The sequence below is a fragment of the Nestor notabilis genome, unplaced genomic scaffold (genome assembly GCF_000696875.1).
Source record: "Nestor notabilis isolate BGI_N333 unplaced genomic scaffold, ASM69687v1 scaffold19787, whole genome shotgun sequence".
Classification (NCBI taxonomy): Eukaryota; Metazoa; Chordata; class Aves; order Psittaciformes; family Psittacidae; genus Nestor; species Nestor notabilis.
The window spans coordinates 8,695-31,761 of record NW_009935804.1 but is presented as its reverse complement, the minus strand read 5'-3'; the positions used below and the strand labels follow the sequence as shown (position 1 = coordinate 31,761).

At 41.1% G+C, this 23,067-nt stretch overlaps 1 protein-coding gene across 1 annotated transcript in view; it reads left to right on the top strand.

Annotated features, from left to right (window-relative positions):
- Nucleotides 1–666: 666 nt before the first annotated feature.
- Nucleotides 667–23,067, top strand: part of MTHFD1 (methylenetetrahydrofolate dehydrogenase (NADP+ dependent) 1, methenyltetrahydrofolate cyclohydrolase, formyltetrahydrofolate synthetase) — a gene marked incomplete at both ends in the record, with an annotated part of 30,008 nt that continues 7,607 nt past the window's right edge. The window contains 17 exons of the mRNA XM_010017996.1: nt 667–751; nt 3,170–3,229; nt 3,939–3,992; nt 4,396–4,532; nt 4,654–4,754; nt 5,722–5,858; nt 7,352–7,463; nt 12,225–12,352; nt 13,067–13,164; nt 13,826–13,999; nt 14,516–14,652; nt 14,922–14,968; nt 17,062–17,169; nt 17,271–17,345; nt 19,086–19,188; nt 20,379–20,455; nt 21,381–21,521. Of these exons, the coding sequence (XP_010016298.1) occupies nt 667–751; nt 3,170–3,229; nt 3,939–3,992; nt 4,396–4,532; nt 4,654–4,754; nt 5,722–5,858; nt 7,352–7,463; nt 12,225–12,352; nt 13,067–13,164; nt 13,826–13,999; nt 14,516–14,652; nt 14,922–14,968; nt 17,062–17,169; nt 17,271–17,345; nt 19,086–19,188; nt 20,379–20,455; nt 21,381–21,521 (1,774 nt within the window). The remainder of the gene's footprint in view (nt 752–3,169; nt 3,230–3,938; nt 3,993–4,395; nt 4,533–4,653; nt 4,755–5,721; nt 5,859–7,351; nt 7,464–12,224; nt 12,353–13,066; nt 13,165–13,825; nt 14,000–14,515; nt 14,653–14,921; nt 14,969–17,061; nt 17,170–17,270; nt 17,346–19,085; nt 19,189–20,378; nt 20,456–21,380; nt 21,522–23,067) is intronic.

Sequence of the window (23,067 nt, the reverse complement as noted above, 5' to 3'; positions counted from 1 at the left end):
CTCCCATTCTCCTTGCCCCATGGAAAAGTTTTTGTCTAGTTTGGAAGCCCCTGGGCTCGGGCATTTTCTCACATGCATTTTGGCAAGCTCAGAAGCAGGCTGGAGGCAGAAAGGCGGGTGTAGGGCTGCAGCCTGTCCAGCCTGATTAGGCCAAGCAGGCAGGAAATAGAAACATAGTATTGACCAACTGAGAGAGGTGTATCTGTGGGTACTTCCTGTTTAGCTATTTTCCAGAGTTTTACCACTGTAGATTCATCATCCTTTAGTAGGACAGCATGTGTGACAGTGTTGACGGGTGCCTGTGGAAAATGGGCAGATTTGGTATGGCATATGTGGAAAGAGGGTGTGCTTTTGAGTAGGGAGTTTGAAATCCCAGGAATTGCCATTGTGCAGGGATTTTTTTCTCCATCTTGTATCCTATGAAATGAAGGAGGAAGTGGACTTATTAAAAAAAAAAAGTAAGTTTGAATTAAACTCCCAAAGTATTTGGGTGACTTACAGACATTAACCTTCTTTGGGGGTTGCTGAGACTTCAGTGCTCAGCTGTAAGTACATGTTTGCTAGTCTGCCTGTCTGTCATCTTTAACTCCTGACTTACCACTGTATGAGAATTCAGCCCCTTGATTAACTTCTACCTTGTTTGTTTGGTTTTTTTTCCTTTTTCAGACAAGTGAGAGAGAGGCTAAAGCAGCAAGTTGTTGAGATGAGAGAGAAATTTCCAGGCTTCAGACCAGGACTTGCGATTTTGCAGGTATTGTTTTCTTTAATGACAACTACAGAAAATCTGTATTGCTTTGCAATGGTAAGCGCACAGCTTATGAACTTCTTCAAAGTTGCCTTGCAATGGCAACATTGAAAAGGAATGGAAGAGCAGAGTTCCCTGAGGGATAGTAACACAATTCTGAGATGTCTTTTCCCAAGTACTGGGGCCCAGAAACATTTCGGGGTTTTTGGCCTGTTTTTTCTTTTAATAAATATTTATTAAATATTTTCTTTTATTATTATATTTTCTTTTATTATTATTGAGCATGTGTGTTTGTGGAATGGTGAAAGTAGGCTTCTTGCCTATTAAGAAGAAGCAGTGCTCGTAGACTCTATTCCAAGTCTTTGCATTTCTGTGAGCCACAAAGCCTGTCAGCTTTCAGAGATGTGTTTGTACCAGAAATCTTTGAAATGTATTTATTACAGGATTTGATATGCTGTTACATCAGAACATGGAGAGACAAGGGGGTGGGGGGAACCAACCAAACCCACCTTTGGCCAAGAAGACTTTAAGTGTGGGGGATGGAGCAAAATCCCGTTTCTGAATTTGATGTCCATCAGAAGTGTAAGTGCTAGAGTCCACACAGAAACACTTGCGGAGAAAAAAGATGCTTCTCAGTACAGGGATTTGGCCCATGTTTGGCAGAATTAAGGTGATTTGTTTGGGGTTTTTTTTTCCTTGTAGCTATAAAAATTGGAAATTCTTTACGCTTAGATCAGGTGGTGACTAGCAGTAGCAAGTGTCATGTAAAAGGAAGGAACTGTGGAAGGAACAAAGCATTGATGGCTGCTTAGAGAAGTGTCTTCTGTCCTTATTCAGTATTGTGGGCTCCTGAAGAGCTCTTGATGCCTGTCTCTGGAGTCCAGTGTGAAGACCACTATAGTACACAAAGACAATGCTCCTTTTCAATGCCAGGAACAAATTTGTTTGGGGTTTTCCTGCTTTTCTTTTACATTAGTTTTAAGACGATCATCTCTACAGAAAACTTGTCATCAGGTGTTCAGAAGAAAGGAGGAAAGTCTTTTATTTAAAATTTAGTAAGGGATGCTTTGATGGTAGTTGCTGAACTGATGACCTTGTAACTGTCATAAAAAATGGATGTCTTGTAATGTTGTTGGATTTTTTTTCTTGGTTGGCCTATGTTCTCTTCAATCTTGGGCTGTCTCAGAGTCCTTTACAACCTCTTTGCCCTTTGGCTTTCTGACATTTTTGTAAGCTACCCAACAGTCTGGGCTTGACATTCATCTCCTAATAAAGATATTCTCAGCTGTCCAATTTTCAGTTAAGTTAGGACAATTAGCTGTTTCTGGTATGTAGTGCCTCACACATAGAATCATAGAATAGTTAGGGTTGGAAAGGACCTTAAGATCATCTAGTTCCACCCCCCCTGCCATGAGCAGGGACACCACACACTAAGCTCTTTTCTTGAGAGATATCTGGTGTCCTCTGAGCTCAAAGAATTTTTTTGTCCATAGTCAGGCATGTCCTCTTTCACACAATATGTATGGTCTGTTTGCTGACGTCTCATGCCTGCACTCTTCCTTCTTTTCTGCCCTGAGGCATACCTTTTCCTAAACCTAATAGACTTTAAAGGGGATATAGCCCCTTTGTCTAACCCTTGGGAAGAAGAACCAGTGTAGTCTGAGTGATCAGGTAATGCAGTCACCCCTGCAGTTTGTAATCTGTGTGAGAACCAGGGATAGTTCCCAAGTACCGGGGGATGGGGTTTCAAGAGTTTGCTTATCAGCTTTTCTTTATTTGCCTCTCACTTTCATACGGTTACAAGCAATATTACTTTAACAAAACATACTGAATGATACAAGCAGTCTTCTGAAATGCAGCTTTACTGTAAGCAGTACTGTAACCCAGCACTGTCAAAAACTACAGGCATTTGCTCCACTTGCTGCTTTCTCTTTGTGCATTGCTTTGTTCTTGTTTTTGTTGAGTTTTGTTTGGCATGAAAATTCTCAAAGTTCAAAACAGTAGTGGAAGAAATCTCTTCATAAAGGCACATGTATGTGCATAAAATTAAGTTTCCTGGATATCAAAGAGACACAACTTTTCTGAAAGCCTTAATCCAATAATTGAATGTTATCAGCATCTGCTGATCATGTTAATTAGCTAGAGATTTAACTTTGTGGATGAAATGGCAGGCAGTATTTTCTGCTTTGGAGAACACTGTGTTTCTAAGGTTTTTCAACAGGAATAAATGGTGTTTATGAAGGAGATCGGAACTCTCTCCTGTTAGCTCCAGATGCTCAAAGACTCTACCAGTGTGTTTTACACTTATTCAAGAATACCTCTGTCGTCTTGGTGTAGCTCAAAGGAAGCTAAGGGTTAAGCCCATCTCAGCCTGCAACTGGGTCTGTATTCTGCAATGTGACTCAACTGTCTTCTCATCCTTAGGTTGGAAATCGGGATGATTCAAACCTCTACATTAATATGAAGCTGAAGGCTGCCGCTGAGGTAATGCCCAAACTCTTAATATTTCTTTTTACCCTCCCACAGTAGGTCAAATCTCAATATGAAAAAACAGATGTAAATCAAATAGTTTTGTCTAAGCTTTGCCTGTATTGGAGAAACCAGCGTTGGCCTGAATTCTTTGTTGTAAGGAAGTAGTTTAGGTGTGTAACCTGACGTGTAGCTAAGTGGAGTACTCTGGTAACAACAGTGCGGGCTGGTGCCACTTCTTGTGTGATCGTCTCCTAGATTACATGTGTCTGAAGTGCTGATGCTCTGTCTTTCCTGACCTGTTACCCTGTGCTTATCTTTCCTGAATGTCTTGTAGCTGGAGTTGCCTTGCATCTGTCACCAAGTAGTATATTACATGCTACAGCAAGGCTGGGAACGTAGATGAGTTCCTGTTTCCCTGGGTGATATCTTGCATCTTCTCTGCTGGCATTTCAAGGCAGTGTGCTGTCAAGCTAAGATTATGTTCATGTCGAAAGGTGAACAGGACAGTTGAAGCATGGACCAGTCTAACCAGGCAAAGCACTAATCTTTATTCTTTCATTGGTGGTATTTCTAAATAATAGGACTGTAGCCACAGGAACAGGAGAGACCCAGAAAATGTGACAGAATGTAGCCTGTGACTGGGCTGGACTGGGAGAATAGCCAGGTCAATCCCTGATGTCAATTCAGAAATCAGATAATTTGTTGGTATTCTCATTTGCAGATTGGGATCAGTGCGAATCACATAAAACTGCCAAACACAGCAACAGAAGCTGACGTAAGTAGTTAGAGCCAGTAATGAAAAAATACGTAACATTGGTGTTGAGCTCAATAGGTGAACTTACATTTGTCCTCTTATTTCATATAAAAAAAACTACTTGCCTGTAGATATTAACAAATAATAAAAAAACCCTGCAACCTGCTGAGGTTTTTGGTGTGGGTTTGTTTTTTTTTTTTAATTATTACTATTTTATATTTTTATAATTAAAACACTACAATGTAAAATTTAGAGACTTTAACAGGTATTTTTCTAAAAATAAAAAATGGGAGTCATTATATTTTTGGGTGGAAAAACTAAACATCTTGTGTGTATCTTTTAATCCAGATAGGATTATGTTTCTTTCTTTACATCAGTCATATTTCAGTTTATCGGCCATTAGGTTTTTGGTCTTTACTTGTAGGTCCTCAAGTGCATTGCCTCTTTGAATGGAGACCCTGCTGTTCATGGCTTTATAGTGCAGCTGCCACTTGACTCTGATAAACCCATCAATACAGAAAAAATAACCAATGCTGTTGCACCTGAGAAGGATGTAGATGGGTAAACTGACTTCACCTCTGGAGAGCATGACAGCCGCTCCAGAAAGAAACCTTTTTTTCCCCTTTGAATAGTGATCATGAGGCTGGGAATCTTATTTGACCTTTATTCTTTCAAAATACAGCTTAAGTAGCATCAATGCTGGGAAACTCTCCAGAGGGGACCTTGGAGACTGCTTTATTCCCTGTACACCAAAAGGATGCATGGAACTTATCAGGCAGACAGGTAAGGAGGTTTCCATACATTATTCATGAGTGCAGTAGTGTTCAGTAAGAGGATAAATTATGCACATTGCAAGGCTGTGCTTCACATCAAAACTTTTGTTGAGATGCCACATTTCATCTCTGCCTTTTCAGATAGTAAAAGAACTGGTTTTAAAATGGCCCTTCCTTCCTCCCTCACAACACCAATTCCCTATCCTGCAAAACCGAGAAGGAAAATAGATCCTTGTCCTGGGTTCAGTTGTAACAGTTATTTTTCTCCTTCTTAGTAGCTGGTGCAGTGCTGTGTTTTTGACTTTAGTCTGAGAACAATGTTGATAACACACCGATGTTTTAGTTGTTGCTAAGTAATGCTTACCCTGATCAAGGACTTTTCAGTCTCTCATGTTCTGCCAGTGAGGAGGGGCACAAGAAGCCGGGAGGGAGCAGAGACAAGACCCCTGGCCCAAACTGGCCAAAGGGATATTCCATACCACAGCACGTCATGCTCAGTACATAAACTGTGGGGAATCACGTGGAAGGCCAGATCGCTGCTTGGTTTGGGGTGGGTATTGGTCAGCGGGTGGTGAGCAATTGTACTGTGCATCACTGCTGTTTATTGTTTGTTTGTTTGTTTTCCTTTCCCCTTTCAGTTTTATATTATCTCACCATGTTATTTCCCTTATGATTATTGGTATTAGTGGTAGCAGTAGTAGTTTTGCATTATACTTCAGTTACTGGACTGTTCTTATCTCAACCTGTGAGATTTATATTCTTTCAATTCTCCTCCCCATCCCTCCAGAAGCTGGGGGGGAGGAAGGGAAGAAGGTGGGGAGTGAGTGGCTGCGTGGTTCTCAGTTACCAGCTGGACTTAAACCATGACTATCTTGAAGAACCAGAGCCAGACTTAAACTGACTAAAAGACTCCAGAGCTGTTTGGGTTAGTTTGTACTAGGATGAACAATGACCTATTTTTACTTTCTGTGGTGCAGGCATCCAGGTTGCAGGGAAAAGGGCTGTAGTGGTTGGTCGCAGTAAGATTGTTGGTGCTCCCATGCACGACCTGCTGCTCTGGAATCACGCAACCGTAACCACTTGCCATTCAAAGACCTCAACACTGGCTGATGAGGTAAGGACGGGCTGGATGCACGAGTCTGTAGTTACCTGCTGCAAGCCAGTGCTACCTGCACATCCCTGCTTGGTGTGTTGCTACTGAGTCATTTTTCTGCCTCGTCTTCCATCTGAATCAGTTTGCCAGTTCTGTTCATTGCATGGCTGTGTGAATACTTCCACTGGAATAGGATCCTGATTATTTTTGGCCCTTAATTAGAGGTTTTTAATTATAACAATACGATTATTATTTTGGTTTTCTTTGGGCAAGTGCTGAGAATTTAATCATCCCTTCCTCCATGTAGTGGCCTGAAAGACAACATGTTTTGTTTTGGGGTTTTTGGGTTTTTTCTTCCCAAAAAGGCCAGGTGTTCTTTTGCTCTAATGGCTGGAAAATGCTTTCTCCAGGGTTTGGGGTTTTTTTTGGTTTTTTTTTTCTTCCAGTCTATTTTCTATAACTGTGAGTTGGTACCATTTTCCTCTCTAGCAGTGAGAATGACAGAAATAGTGTGTTGCTGTGCTGCCACCTACTTGGATTTCATAGAGCAATCAACACTGCCAGGCTCTGTAGGCAAGTATTAAAGCTGAAAAGGGGGTAGGTGTATTTGAATATAACTCACAAAGAAGATCAGAAATGCTGCAGTGCTTCATGCCACTAAGTTGCTGTTCAGTAAGACTGTCATTAGGTTGATTAACAATTGAAGTGCTAATTCTTAATGAAATCTTAAAAATAGTTTATCTACCTTGAAGATCAAAAGAAAAACTTCCAAGGGATATCAACTTCCTAAGCAAACATGAATGAAGCAGTACAGGAACTGACAAAGAGCTGTAGTCAGTGTCTTCAGCACCAGCTTTGTGACCAGATCTGTCAAATTTACTGAGTACTGTCTGAACAGATCTTAGTGCTGAATTACAGTCAGCTTTTCCTGGAGTTGTGTGTTACATGGTCCTGGACGTAAAAACCTCAAGACAGTGCTGCCACAAGTGAAGTGACGCTTCGTGTTCACTTGAGGGTGAACATGCAGGGGTTGTTCTTGGCGGCTGTCCAATGAGTGCTGGTTATATTTCTAGCATTGAAAAAAGCAACTAAATATGCAGGATATTTGAAGGGAGGAAGATAAGAATATGCGGAAGGCTTTAATTTTATCTAAAAGTAGTCTTTTATGATCCACTTGGGAATCATGGAGGAGTTCTAAGGAGGTTGTGAAGCATTGACTAGCAATAGTTCAGGGTAGGGTTGTGAATATAGGCCATAATTTCTGATCACAGGAATTTGTCCTTGCCAAGGAACTACTAGCTACCCTTATTTGCTGACGATGCCCTTTCATCTCTCCAATGGCAATGAGTGAGCACAGAGTTTCACTGCAATTGAAGCTGCTGAAGCAGCTCTGCATTTTTCCACTGTCAGTGTGATACAAAGTTGTTTGCCTTTTTTTTTTTTTTTTTTTTTTTTTTTTTTTGTTAGAAAATTTTTTGTTTTTTTTTTTTTTTTTTTTTTTTTTTTTTATATAGGTTGGTAAAGCTGATATCCTGGTGGTTGCAGCTGGTAAAGCTGAAATGGTGAAAGGTGAATGGATCAAACCTGGTGCAATTGTAATTGACTGTGGAATTAACCATGTGCCGGGTGCGTGGGTAATGTATGAAGAGTGGGAATGTGTTTATTTGTATATAAATGCAGTTGCTAAGTAAGTACATGGATACTGTTTCCTTGGTGTTTCTAGTCGATATGGACTTCTTTCTCTTTTAAGTCTGTCTTAAGTAATGGTGGCAACCCCTGAAGAGGTGAATGTAAAAAAAAAGGTTGGTCTGAATTACTGTCCTAAAGCAGATCAGTGGCAGTTTTATTTCTGCCTTCCATGATGCTGATGATTAGTAAAGGAAGGAGGAGGCCTAGGAGATACTGCGAAAGAATATCCATGTAATTTGCCCCAGCTCGTAGTGAAGTCTTGCTGCTGTTGTCACTTGTGAGCACACAGCTTTGCTGTCATTACTTTGCAGTTAGATCTGATAAGCTGTTCTATTTGAAATACGTAAATGGCAAGCAAGTAGCTGAGGATTTGTTGAGTCACAACGTTAACTTCTTAGGCTTGAATGGCTGTTGTCTTGAAACAAAGCAGCTTCTGCAAGAGTATTGGTGACAGTGGCTCTGGCACAGAACGAAGTGCTTTAACATAATGGATTTTAGGGTAGGGTTTCACTTAGCTACTCCTTCCTTGTAAAGAAGGAACAGGCAGTCTGGCAATTTCTGTTTTCATCTCATTTTAAATCCAAATTACAGATATTGAATGATATGGAAAATTAGTCACCATCCAACTATCTCCGTACTACACCCACATGGCTTTTAGAAGGTAGTTTTCATAATTAATCAGTCATTTTGTTGCCATTATTTAATGGAATATAAAGAAATTTCTGTTCAGAAGTCTTGTTCCTCAAAGATGACATTGAGTTGCATTTAAAAACATTAGTCTTCTGTCTAATTAAAAAGTCATGTGCTGCTGCTGTTTGATGTTTGATGTATTTGTGCCAGGCTACCCAAACTTAGGCAGTTTGCCAAAACCCATAGGGTCACTACTTATCTGCATGAGACAGAATGGCTTGGAGTTTCCCCCTTTAACATGTTGCAAATTAAACTACCATTGTCTTTCTGACATATGGTATGACCTTTTTTTTTTTTCAGGCTTGATGTGAACCGAATCTCTGAGGACACATCCCTGATTCTTGCAATTAGTCTGCCTTGGGCAGTGCACTGAGTTCTGAACCTAGTCAGTGTTGCGTGGCAATATGCTTAATGACATTGGTAGTCAGGTACTTGATAGAGTACCATGGAAATAGTGAGGTTTCAGAATGATGGATGCCATGGACTACTTTTTCTGCAGTTTTCTCAGCTGCTACGTTTTCCTGCCACTTTCTTGCCTTCTGATAGGTTGTGAAAAAGTTTTCAGATTAATTTTTTGGGAAATCAGTGCCAGAATTGTGGGAATTGTAATGCTACAGAAAGAACGGTAGCTAGTTTGCCAGCTTTTCCAGCTACATCTCTGTATAGATAGAATATTGCTGCTAGCTGTGATGGTGCTTTGAATGGACTGGGGGGAAAAATAAAACAGTTCCAATACATCTTATATTGGCTGTAAGTGCCTCTAGCTAGGTGTCTCCTAGATGTAGATGTGAGTTGCAGCTGAAGGACATGGCAATCTCTGAATATACCTATACTTGTCAATTTGTGGTGCCCTGTCAGGCAAATCCCAGTATGATTTGACATAGTAGGACATTGACTTCATGCAGGCTTGCCAAGTTGGAGTTAGCCACATAATGCCATGCAGATGCATCTGTTGTGCTTTTGTATGGAGGGTGGCCTGTATACTCCCAAGGCTGCCGGGTTGGAGGCTATAGTAGGTAATTTAGGCACATCTGGTTTTGTATTCATGTACTACAACTGAACAGAATTCCTTCCAGGTCGCCAGCTAGAGAGAGAGGAAGGAGGATCTTCTGAAATCTCTGTTAGAGCAGACAAGTGTGTCTTATTCCCTTTCCAAACTGGATTGTATTTGTCTTTCCCACTGCTGCAGTGAGAGAGCTAGTCCAACAGAAAATTTAAATGCCTTAATTCCAGACCTGTAGAAATTGCTCTCCTTCAAGAAGGAAGAGCAGCGCAGGCAGAGGGTATTCCCAGAGATGGCATAGTCTCTGGAGTGTCTCTGTCCCAAGTCCTGATGGAGAAAGCAACCTAGTTCAGAGTCCTCTATTGTGGGTTTTTTCAGCCCTAGCCAACAGGGAACCTTGAACAGTGGGATATAAGAGCAGCAAAGGAGTTTCAGCCTCTGTGTGTCTTGGTGCCGTGCTCTTTAAACACCAGAAGAGCTAGAAAGATATAGAAAGCCTTGACTTGATGCTCTGTTTATATCTTCATGTACTGGGAATCAAGCTGGCATCATAGGCCTGTAAGGTCAGATTGTGTTGGATCCCTCATGAAACACCTTTTCCCAGTGATGTACAGAAAAAGAAACAGACTGGAAGCAGGTGGTCTAATGTTTTAGAGATGAGGGTCATGTATGGCCTTGTGTGTTTGCAGTCGTATATCCATCAGAAAGTTGTTAGAGTTGTATGTACATTGGCACAAGTTTGCTTGGAAGTCATGCAAATATTCCCAGCCCTTGTCTGGTGAAAGTAGGACTCTGAATTTGCTTCAGTTCAGAAGCTGCACTCAGGGTGTCTCATGCAGCTGTCTCTGGAGGTAGATGGAGATAATCATACCTGTTCATTCCATATATGTAGGTATGCCCTTCATTTCTTTGATCTCAGAGTCCTCAGGTGCTCTCTCATGTGTTCCAGCTGGCTACAGAACCTATGGGACTAAAGACGACACAGGCATTGGGAACAGTTATAGTGTCACTGATATTCTCTGTAACTGGTTTGGGGTTTTTTTTAAGTGTGGGATGATGACTATTGAGAAGGTACAATTATGGGGAGAGGCAGGAAGTATTGTATGTGAGCTTCCTTCAAAGACTAGTATTTTAAAGCTAATTGAATAGCTTCTAAGTTGAGCTCAGCAGTGCTTGGTGTGAGGAGCAGAGGCAGGGACTGGCAGTCTGTTTAGCTTGTGATCATCACTGTGTCTGTGTAACAAATTAGACTATTCGTGTTTGGTGTGCCTACTTGTTTTCATCATTCTTGGGCCTGGAGTCTTCCTGGCCAGGGTGGTAGGTAAGCCTGCTTGGTGTCCTTGGAAGAAACTATGATTATGTGTACTTGCCTTTTGCAATCTTAATTAAACTGGTCTCTAGGCTGTAGGGCCAGATAGGTCTGCAGTTCAGGCAACAAAGCTGACAGTGGCTGTAGAAACACTGTTTTAACAGCTGTGATGTTGTTAAAGCTTTGAACTTCAGGGAGAAGAACTGTTGCTTAAAACACAAACACAGCAAAAGCATCCAAACTGTTAATTGTCAGTAACAATGCAGCTAAAAATTAGTGTTGGCAGGAGCTGCTTTTGTTCCCTCTTTTTGGTTTTAACATAATCAGCTGTTCAGGAGTTTGGTTTCTCTTCTACTCTTCCCCCCTCGCCAAATGTATGTTAAAGTCACTGACTGTGTTCTGTTCAAACATAGGCTTATTGTATGCAATATATTTCAATGTAACAACATTAAAATCTGTCTTCAGATTTTTCACACTGCTTAGAAGTTCCCTTGAGTCCTTATATCTGAAATGAGGCTCTGACATTCCAGAAGAGACTTAAATTTTCTTTTTTTTTATATGCTGTGTCTATAACCAGTGAGTTCTTTAGATAGTTGTGCTAGTTTACTAAAGCATTTTGTCTTTTTGTCTCTTTATGGGTGAGCTTAAAGGTCACCACCGGAAAGAAGTGCTTTATCTGCTTCTGAGTTGTCAGGCTTTTCTATTTTTCTTCTTTTTTTGCCAGAGGAGATGAAATTATTCTACTGGTGCTGCCTTAAGCCACCGATGAGGTTTGTTTTGACAATATTCTGATCTCTGTGAAGTGCAGCATTTGCCAGTCCATCAGTAGAATGGCAATGAGTAATCGAGAAGCTCAACACTTTGTCTTCAGTTTCTGTAAAGGCAGATGATTTTATTCAGTCATAAGGCCCAGGTATCCTCCAGAGTAGAACAGAGCACATGTAAACCTGGATTTTTGGAAGAAGTCAGCCATGTTTCTTCTTTCATTTCTTCTAGACCATTTGTATGTGTGTCCTTCAAACTGAAAGCTGTACTAATCCTTCACAACAATATAGCAGGAGCTGTGAAGGGAAGGTTCAGGTGGCATCTCTATTGTATGTCCTATTTGTGTTTTATTATTGCACAGATGTAAAACTTGATCTGTGCTTTGTGGCTCCTGCATTTGTTTTGGAGTCATCTTTGGGCTGCCCCATGGGCTATGTGCCACTGAGTAAATAATTGCATCCTCAAGGGAAGAGAGATATATTTGGCTGAGGCTAAATGGTGCTTAATGGGAAGATACTTCTTCCCGTTCTTCCCTGTGAGGGTGGAGAGGCACTGGCACAGGTTGCCCAGAGAAGCTGTGGCTGCCCCATCCCTGGCAGTGTTCAAGGCCAGGTTGGATGGGGCTTTGAGCAACCTGGTCTAGTGGAACGTGTCCCTGCCCATGGCAGGGCGGTTGGAACTGGATGATCTTTAAGGTCCCTTCCAACCCAGACCATTCTGTGATACGTTGCATGAGCTGTTGACACTCTCTGAGTGAAGTACAGTGATAACAGTTTAATCTGGTCATGTTTTAACTTTTTATGTTTCTTTACATCTTTCTGGGTACTCAGCTTCTGGTTTCTTTATTCCAGTAGAGGAAGAGCTAGCTTCAGTCAGTGCTGGCTTCTCTTTTGGTGAAATGCAATGTAAAACTTTTTCCTTAAATCCCCAGACAGCACAAAGGCCAGTGGAAAAAGAGTTGTAGGAGATGTGGCATACAGCACAGCAAAAGAGAAAGCTTCCTACATCACACCTGTTCCTGGTGGCGTTGGGCCTATGACTGTGGCCATGTTAATGCAGGTATGTGGTCATCTCCTCTACGTTTGCTTTTGGAATATGTTGCTGGTAACCACCAGCATGCTACCAAGGCAACTGGTGCTTCCTTCTTGCTCTTACAGAGGTCTAGTTAGGATTTCCAAGTTCTAGTCCAAACACTTTTGATTCAGTTAACTGAGGAAGAAGATGGACTTTAAGGAGATGTTAGGACAGAGGGGTTTTGGTTGTTTGTGGGGTTTGTTTTTTGGGTTTGGGTGGGTTGGTTTTTTTTGGGGGGGGGTGGGGTGGAGTGTTTTTTGTTTGTTTTTTTGACAGGGAAGTGGGTTGAGGGTTTTTTGAGCCTGGTCTCAAAACAGTGAGAAATGGGCTTGTCTTACAATGCTCTGGCTGTGATTCTAAAACTGTCTGTAGGGTTGTTGGATAAAAAGGAGAGTAATAGTATAAGCCAGCTCCCAGTTTACTGCTTTGCTTGAGAAACACTGCTGGCACAGAACACTCCAAAAAATCGAGCACACTTCAATATGGATAGGTAGATGGATAGGTGTGGTGGGTTTTTTCTTTGTAAGAAAGCTATGAGCAGAATCTCATTCTGGATTATTAGCAAATGCTTTAATCAAAGTACTTTGTGTTAATCCCAAACCGAGACACATGGAGGGGGGGGAACCTTTCTGAGTCTCATTGTTAACTAGAATGGTTCAAAGAGGCAATTCCTATAATGCCTTCTCATGTTCATTTTAGAGCACAGTGGAGAGTGCACAGCGTTTTCTGGAGAAGTTCCAGCCTGGAAAATGGAACATCCAGTATAACCAGCTTACCCTAAAGATGCCAGTTCCAAGGTAAAGCTTCCAAATGAAGCCACTGGCAGTATTCATGCAGAATAATATTCACTTTTGTTCCCAAGCTTTGTGTAATATGAGGCATACATATATGTAGACTGTAGCTGGCATTGAAGTTTGGAGAGAACAAGAGAGAAAACTCTGAGGCCTTCCTAGGGGAGCAGAGCTAACTTGCAGTGGTGCTGTGACATATGTTGAAGTGTAGGCTTGGGTCATCCTGATAATATTAAGCCATAAACATGGACTTCCACAGACTTCTTAGATCAGATAGATAGTTTCTGATTCAGCAGATAGCAAGACACTTAGATTTTGGAAAATTTTCAGTTTCACATGGCAAATACCTGGCATCTGGAAGTAGCAGTTGTTGGTGTCAAGTCCCCAAAGAGCAGTTGAAATATACAAATACCATAAGGGAGCATAACATATTGCCTACAAAAAAGGTATTCTTGGTGGGGGGGAGGATTGGGGGATGGCTTTGTTGTTTAGTTTGTTGGTGTTTTGTCTATTCTAATGTAGCCAGTATCAGTGGGATTGTTTCATTTAACTAGGAGTTAAAGCTTCCCTTTTAAAATACAGACTAGGTGTTTGTAGTTTATGCTGTCCAGAAGCAGGGAATTTGTGAGAAGTCTTTGACTTACAGATTTATCTTTCTTTCTTTAAGTGATATTGAAATATCACAGTCTTACATACCCAAGCCCATTGATCAAGTTGCAAGAGAAGTTGGCCTGCTCCCTGATGAGGTGGAACTCTATGGCCAAACTAAAGCCAAGGTTCATCTGTCAGCTCTGAAACGGTTGAAGAACCAGCCAGATGGCAAATACATTGTTGTTACTGGGTAGGTATTTCTTTAACTGAGGTATTACTTACATGATGTCAAGGTGAAAAGAAATTTTATTAGCATGGCATGTTGTTCTGTTACTGTCTTTTGGAAAGGTGACTCTATGGGGTGCTCTGGGTTTTAGGAAATCACACTGTGAAAATCTAGATTTATCTCTTGTGGCAAATCGTGGGAATGTAGTTTAACATTTCTCTCCTGGAGATTAATAGTTTTGGTATGCATGTCAGGGTTATGAAGGGCAGACTGGATTGCAGTCAGAGTTCTCCTGGTCTAGTAACCTGCCTAGAGTGGTAACTAGCAAATTGTTTCAGGGGAAGGTCTTCAGCAGTTAAGTGATAATTTGCCAATCTCATTCCAATTTCAAACTGATGAAGATAAGCTGAAGTCTGAGCCAACCCAGAATTTGAATTGGCATTAACTGCAATTGCTAGGTGACTGTTTTAGCCCTTTAAGTGTTTTGAATCTCACCCACTACAAGGGTTTGGTTGTGTCTGTTCTGCTTTTTCACTGCAGGATAACTCCTACTCCCCTGGGAGAGGGGAAAAGCACCACCACTGTCGGTCTTGTTCAAGCCTTAGGAGCACACCTTCACCAGAATGTCTTTGCTTGTGTTCGTCAGCCTTCTCAGGGGCCAACCTTTGGTATAAAAGGTATCAACTGTTCTGTTGCTTACAGCTCAACTAAAAGGGAGAAGATGGAATTCAGAGGTTTCATTCTACTGTGTAATTGCCAGTTAAAATTGCATTTCCTTTTAAGAAAATAAAACCTTTTCTTCAGCATTGTCTTCAAGTGCTATGCTGGGATATAAACTAAGCTGCTCAACAGTAGCTGCTGCCTTAAAGCCATTAAGCAAACACGTAGTACCATTCTGGACTGGGGAGACCTTTATTTGCATGATTTGACTATTGTCTCTCTCTAGGTGGAGCTGCAGGTGGCGGCTATTGTCAAGTGATCCCCATGGAAGAGGTAATTCTTTATACAAAGCCTCATTGTACATAGAGCTCACAGACCTTGAAGAGATACTGCTGTTGGATAGCTTACAAAATCTTTGTTTATGGCCCAGTGTAGCACTCCCAGGAATGCTTCATTTCAGCAGTTTTATATTTGTTTGTTTGTTTGTTTTTTAATGTCTTTGGTTGTTTCAGAAGGGTGCCTGCATGGTCAGGGAACTTCACAGAACTAGGAATTCCCAGCTTTTCTGTTCCTTCCCCTTCTCTGCCTTGAATAGCTGTATACACTTGAGAAAAGTACATCCTGTGCCTCTTTTTCCCAGCACTGAAATTAAGGTGATAATGATGTAATACGTTTTGGAAGCATATTAAGTAGTTCTGTCAGCAGCAGTGGTCACCGACTCTTTCTGTGAGCTATTTTGGTGTACTTCTGGTTTAGATTACTAACATGAAATGGGAAAAGGGAAGTTGGTAATCAGTAATGGCAAGACCTCAGCCTGTGGGGGACTGGCACTGCAGAATATTTCTGATGCGACTTGGCAGCAAGTAAAATCCCATGTCTGGGGGCAGGGAATTGAAAGGCACGTGTAGCACGTGCTCTCGTGCTTCTCTCAACTCTCAAAGTAATTGCCTGTAGAATTCTACCTTTGTCTTGTGCACTATAGATTGACACAGGGCAATTTTAGGAAGAAAAGCAGAAATGATCAAAAGGGCTGTTTGTTCCAATTGATGCAGCAAGTCCATAAAAGATAAAAATGTTAAGGAGGCAGAATACTGATTTAGTCAGGTGCCAGGAACATGTGTGAAAGATAGATGTGACAGGGAAAATAATCTCCTCCTCTTTGGGAGTGTTAATAAGATGAGTCAAAATACTTCACTGTGTGCAGCAGTGGGAAACAGCTCCACTCTTGGAACGAAACTGGCTGAAAGGACTTTCTTTAAGTATGACCCACGTGGTATAAATACAGAGTTTTGTGGGGGTGTTTTAATTGATGCATGTCTCATAAAATTGAAGTACCTGGAGTCACTAGTTACACTAATGACCTTGATCCATCACTGGATATTTCTGGATGCAGCTTTCATCCTAGGAAAATGGTAGCAAACGGAAGACTTTTCAGGTCATACTGCAGAACCAAGGTAGTAGTATGGCTTCTTGGTGCATGTATGTAGAATGAGACAATGATTGGCATTTACTAATTAGGATTTTTAATTACTGTGTGTGACTAGCTACATTCTGCTTTTAGCTATCTGGTTTTTAAGACCACAGTAGCAAGACTGCCGTAAAATGATATTTTGAGGTCTTTCCTCATATCACCTTTTCTGATGTCCCTTTTTCATCTTCTTCCTTTGCTGCTCTGCTACAGAGGAAGAGTATTGTTTTAACCACACCTTTTACTCCCCTGCCATAATGCAAGTTTATCACAGAAGCTGTATGTCCCAAGCCATTTGTCAGCGTAGCTACAGTGCAGGTAGATAACTCATGTAGGCAAACCCACTCAAACTTATCTTTTAATGAGATAGAACCAAGAAAATCATTAGCAGTGTCACTGTGTAGTACGTGGTCTACAAGTTCTGCCTATATGATACTATGTGTTTGAGTGGTTAGCTTATGCAGAGCTCTGTGGAACCACAGCTCTACTGCTAGCACTACACAAGGTTGCTAGTTTCAGTTTAGCTCAGATATCTTTGTGGGAGCAGCAGCAGCAGCTTCAGTTAATGTATGTGTGAAACCCATTTGTGCAAAAAAAGAGTGGGTCAGAAGGAAGGTGAAGGAAGAGCGAAGCAGACGTGCCATATCATGGTCTTCTCAGGTGTCAAGGAGCCTGTGAGAACTATTCTCATGGAAAACAAACCAACCAATCTCAAACCTTTTTAATTGGAAGCTTTGTTCTGGAAGTTTGTAAATGACATAAATGTGGGGGAGGCTTTTTTCTGTTTTAGAGGAATTCTTTCCTCTCTTCCATATACTGCACTGAGCAATCTCTCCCCCTCCATCCTCACCCACTTTAACATTACTGTTAATACTTCTCTTTCCATCTGTCTATGGTGCACTGAAATAAATGAAAATTGCAGCAGGATGAGGTAACTGATATGTTTTATCTCCTCTAGTTTAACCTTCACCTCACTGGTGACATCCATGCTATCACTGCAGCCAACAACCTGGTTGCTGCTGCTGTCGATGCACGTATATTCCATGAGCTCACTCAGACTGACCAGGTACGATCTTTTCTTAGGGTGTATTTGAGCCCAGCCCACTTTGGCCAAGATGTTTTGGCTGTGCCAGCATTGCTGATTAACTACCTGTTTCATTATGCAAGGCTCTCTACAAGCGTTTGGTGCCTTCTGACAATGGTGTTAGGAAGTTCTCAGACATTCAGATCCGAAGACTACAGGTAAATTCACCAGTTTCACATTCGCTTCTGCTTCTGTTCCTTTTAATCATCCTTGATGTAGGCAGAACTAGGTTACAGAAACCCTCCTGTTGTCCTCTAGATCATTGTGCTTGCACTTTATTTTTTACATAAAGTGTGCAGAAATGTAATAGCCCTTTCTACAGCACAGAAAACTGAGATGCAGCCTGAAGGGGAAGAATCATTAATGTAACTATCATATGCTGATGAATAACACAGTGGGAAGAGGCAAAGGGATTAGTGCCCTTTATTAATGGTGTCTGTTCAGTGTCCTTAATGCAGTTAAGAGAGGACCAAGCTAGAGATGAATAGTTCCCATGTGACAGCTATGTAGATAATGCAGCACAAAAAAAAAAAAAGGCAGTTTATAAAATTCAGCAAAAGGAGAGTATAGAGAATTTTTTGTCTTATCCAGACAGGGAAAATGGGGGAAAGGGGCAATGTAGGGGACAGGTATTTTTTCCCCGCTCCTCTTATTCCAAAAAAAGAATTCCCAGTTAGATGAGTAGCCCTGTCATTGAATGGCAGACCCTGAGCAGACCACAGCTCCTCTGATCCTCAGAAATTAATGTCAACTAGTATGTGTCCCTGACTTCCACAAAAATGAAGATAACAGAGGAATAGCTTTGCTTTGGGCTTGGACTTCCTGGCTAGGAGGAAGGACTGGGGCCTGCTCAGGTCATTGAAAGTACAAACCTGTTTGGACAGTATTCAGGCTGGATTAGTTGTCCATTTGGAAGTCGGGAGCAATAGTCAGACTATATAGGAAGCTGCAACTCTGATTTATTAATTGGCTGTAATGTCTTCTCCGTTAGAGAATGTGTGGCTTGCTTCTACTGCTGAGCAGAGAAGCTATGTCATGTTGCTTGGTGTTCCTGATGGACTGCGGCGAGAACTCTAACCTAACCACTCTTATGGTTATTAAATGTTGAGATGTGAATGGAATGCCAATACTCCAGGGGGGGGGGGGGGGGCAGGGGTTGTTTAGTTGGTTTTGTTTTGTTTTTTTCCAAAATGATGATCTTGAAGAAGAGAACAGACTTTCTTCCTCCCTGCTGTTCTTCAGAAAAATACATGTTAGCTGTCTACTTAATTAAAAAAGCTTGCTCGTTCATAAATGAGCTCAATCCTTCTCCTTATTCTTATGCTTGTGCTTGTATCAGACTTCCTGAGATAATTCTTCTTTCAATTAAGCAACTTGGCAAACTGCCCATCCTCTCAGTATGTTCAAGATCAGCTTTCTGGGATGCTGACAGCCTTGTGACTGAATTGTTTAATTCCTCCTTTGTGCTGCTTAACCAGCATGCTGAAAGCAGTGTCTTCAAATACGTATGGCTGTGTGCAGTGACCCTAGGCAAACTAATGAGAAATGGATGTAAGCATGTGAGACTAATGATTAGAACAAGGCATGTAAGAACTGCAGAGCTCTCTTACTCTTTCTGTAGATGCTTTGCACAAAGCATGGAAACAACCTGCCCTAATGAACTCTATTGTCTACCTTGCCCTTTACTAGCTGGCCAGCAGCAAGCTCTGCTTCCAGGTACACACTAATGGATCATCTTACGTTGTTGTGGAGTCTTGGAGAAGGGGACCAAAAAGGCAGCTCCTCCTTATTTCTGAATATGTGGATGCTGCTGCTGAAGGCTCATTGGTCTAGTGAAAAGTTAATTTCTGTGAATCTTTTCATTATGCCTTTCTTTTATTTGTCCTTTCCTCCTGTAGAAATTGGGCATTAACAAAACTGATCCTATGGCTTTGACAAAGGAAGAAGTCAATTTATTTGTGAGATTGGACATTGACCCAGGCACCATAACATGGCAAAGAGGTACAAAAGCCATTAAATAAAAGAATTGTCAAGAAACAAAGTGTGTGTCAAAAAGACAGGTGTGCAAGTGCAGCAGGAACTGTGTTTCCTGGAAAAACGGGAAAGAGGGCAGGGCTGATCTGTCCTTTCAAGTGTTCGATGGGATAGATGCTTGCAGCTGGGATCCCATTTCTAAAGGGTCTGATACACAGACCTTGAATCCACTCTGAATTCACAAAGATTAAGACTTCACTTATTGGTGCAAGTTTGTGTTTGTCAGTCACTGAGAGAGTTGAGTTTGGCAGCTGTAGCCAACAGCCTTTTAACCTGACTGAGAAAGCTCTGTGAGCAAGGAAGTGTTCTGCTTTGGGATTAAACTCAGGTTAATCTGCCCACTTGCTCTTTGGGGGACTGACAGCAAATAAAGGCCAGGTTTTTAAAAGGTTTTTAAAGATCCTTGAAGATAAGATCAATCTCTGATCTGGCAGATTTAGTATTTCATTAGCAAAAGAAATTTCAAATATGGAAATTTCTTTCTGATTTAGACCCTGAGAGTATTGCTTTTTCTCCTTCTTATTAAAATAGTGTGAAATGTATTCTCCAGAATTTGCTTCATAACTCGTGATGGGGCTCAAGTATTCTGCCTCATGGGAAATATTTTTTAAAACACTTAAAAATTTTTCAAGCAGATAGTAAGAGACAGCAAATTTAAGCCAGTATTTGACAGTTTGGTTTCCAAGGTAATTTGAGCTAATGGGGCTGTGTGAAACTATTCTCACTAGGTAAAGAATAGTCAGAAACTACAAGTGGTAGTATCGGACCATTTTATCACTTAATTTTAAAAACGATAATTTTATTTGACTGTAATAATTTCCTGGTTTCACATTGGTTAATGATGGTGAAAATGCAGTTGGAGTAATACTAGCAGCTCTGCTTTTCAGAGAGGCTTTGGACTTGTCTCAGTGCATGCAGAGGGTCATAGACTCCTTCTGAATGTGGTGCAGGGTCTGCATGTGGCTTTGGGTGTCTTAACTGCAGTTTAATCTGGGGGAAGAATCAGGTTGAGTAGCATTTGTCATTCTGTAGGAGAGGATGGTATGTCAAACTGCTATCCTTCCTTCATAGTGATCTAGCCAAGTGTTTATCATAGGGCATAGATGTGACAGGACTTGCAACGTGACTTCTCATCTTTCTCTCTGCATTCCTCACAGTACTGGATACAAATGACAGGTTCCTTAGGAAAATCACTATTGGACAGTCTCCAACAGAACAAGGCTTTTCACGGACGGTAATTATTCCCTTTTGTTGCATGTTTTAAATACTTTGAAAAACGTGGTCCTAAAGCAGGTTTCTATAACTCCAGATATTTCCCTTTTTTACCAACATCTTGTTAAAGGAAAGCAGAATGTCCCTTCAACCAAGCATTTAAATTTACTGCCAGTGCAGTATTTGGTGTTATTGTTTGTTCTCTCCTTCCCTGATCTCTCCTGAATGTTGGTTTCCCAAACTGGGATGGCTGTGGCATAGTAAGTAGTACACGAGTGCCCTCTCTAAAGATGATGCTTGGCAATGGCTAATCTTTACCATTGAATATACTTTGGGTGGGATGTATCTGACCAAAACTAGGTATAGTATCTGCGCTAGTTGTGTGGATTCATTATATAATCAATAGAGGAAAACAGGCAATCTGGGCTGTGACTCCTCTCATCCCTTAAGTAACTGTCAAATTAATAGTTCAAATTTATTGTGCTCAGAAAAGCATCTTTCTATTGACTTGAAATGTCCCTTGGGTGCTTAGCTTTGACGGAGGTGTCTGCGTTAGATGTCAGATGAATTCTACCCTTCATTTCCTATAGAATCTTTTTTTTTTTTTTTTTTTTTGTCATGTACTGTACTGTTTAGTGGTAGTCAGATGAGTTAATACAGTCTTCAAAAATATAGTTTGCTAGTGATAAGCATTCTTACATGAATCACTAATGTATGCACCAGGAGAGAGTCATGTAATAGTAATAGAATAAGTAGTTTTTACTTAATTTTGCAGGAAAAATTAAAATTAAATGAAGTATGTTCTGAGAGTAATGTAGCTTTATTTTTACAATTTATTTTTTTTTTTTATGATGGTGGTGATTGGCCTTGTTTTAGGAATTTAATGGAAGTAAGGACTGCTGCTAGGGAATCTTAATGAGCTCATGTTCTTTATTGATCTCTTGCAGGCTCAGTTTGATATCACAGTGAGCAGCGAAATCATGGCAGTTCTAGCACTCTCTGATGGGCTGGACGATATGAAAAAGCGACTGGGAAGAATGGTGGTGGCTTCCAACAAGAAAGGAGAACCAGTTACAACAGATGACCTTGTAAGAGAGTCATTCAGCTTTTAAATGCTTTTTCCTATTACTTCTGAAAGTCCATGGATTGAAAAGCATAGAGACAGTTCTGTACAGAAAAGACCTTAGCATATAGAAGATCAAAGATGAAGTCTTAGCCCCTGGAGTTAATGAAGGTTTTTTACTTCATTGTGGCTAGCACCTTACCCAGTGAGTGTGCGTGTGAGCTGTGTGTCCTGTGCAATGTGCTGTGTGTCAAGTTGAAGCTAGCCCCATAGGAATTAATGGGGAAATACATGGTGTCTTCTTGATAGAAAGTATATTTATGAATCAGGAGAATTCAAAATGCATCCTGCTGGCCATCCTGTTTCTCAGACTCCCTGGAATAAGGAAAACGAAGCCTCATGCAAATTTTATTATATATTATGAAATATCTTATTCTGGGAGGCTGTGAATGCTAAAAAAGCTAAACCCTTTGCAGAAAGTGCAAGGTCTCCATATGGCAACCTTTGATGAGGGACCTTTTATTTCCACTGTATGAAATGCTAAATGTAGTAGCACAGGTGATGTCTATTGCCAGTATGTAAAGCAGACCTAAGCAGCAGTTGCAGCTGTCCATGCAAGACTTTAGTAGAGTTCTTGGCATGTTTTGGAGTATGTTGATGAGCACTTTCACAAATGGTGCTTCAGTGTGATTTCAGGGGAATAGCCTGTGCCCCAGACACTTGTAATAAATGTTTGGAAGATGGCAACCCTGTTTGGAGAATGGAAAGCGAACCAAGCCCTGTAGGTTCAGCCATGCCCTGCTAATTGGCTTAAAGGCAGAGAGCAAGCTCAGCACTGTTGCAGTAGTCAACAGAGAAAGGATATTGGTAGTCAACAGAGATATGATATTGGTGCTTACTGCTGTCCTGTATAGTAGGTATTTCACAGCCTCCTGTGCAAAAAATAAGAGTCTTACAAATTTGTATGTTATGGTGTTAATGAGGTTTGGTTTGCATTTTCTGAATGAACATTTCCATGGGACAGAAGAATCCACAGGGTGCATAGCCTGACCTGTTACCAGCAAGGTGTGACACAGCACTAACGCCTATCCAGCTCTTGCTGTCTTGCTGTGGAGTTTTTGTTGTGTGTTTGGGGTTGGTTGGCTTGTTTGTTTTACTTCCTCCCAGGATAAGCCTAAGAAACAGTATATTGGCAATGTGGCCTGATTCTGGCCTTGCAGGAAAGGGCTAGGCTGGGAACCATTTGGCTGTAAATGTCTTTATGTGAGGCATTTGTGGGGCATGTGCTGAAGTTCTGTAGCCAGCTTTGATATTTTAATTCCTGCTACAAGCATGCTGCCAGTTTATCCTTAATTACCAGAGTTAAACCCTGTTCTAGAAAACAGGAGTCTCTCCTGCTGCCCATCTGCAGTGGAGGCAGGTGGTGCTTGGGTAGCGAGTTGCTCTGAGTTTTATGTAGAGGCCAGGTGACAGAAGGCTAATCTTAAGACTTTTTTTCTACTTTAAAAAAAAACTTAATTATATTTAGTTTTGTCCATAGCAACTGCAGAATGGAGGATGGTGTCAGACCT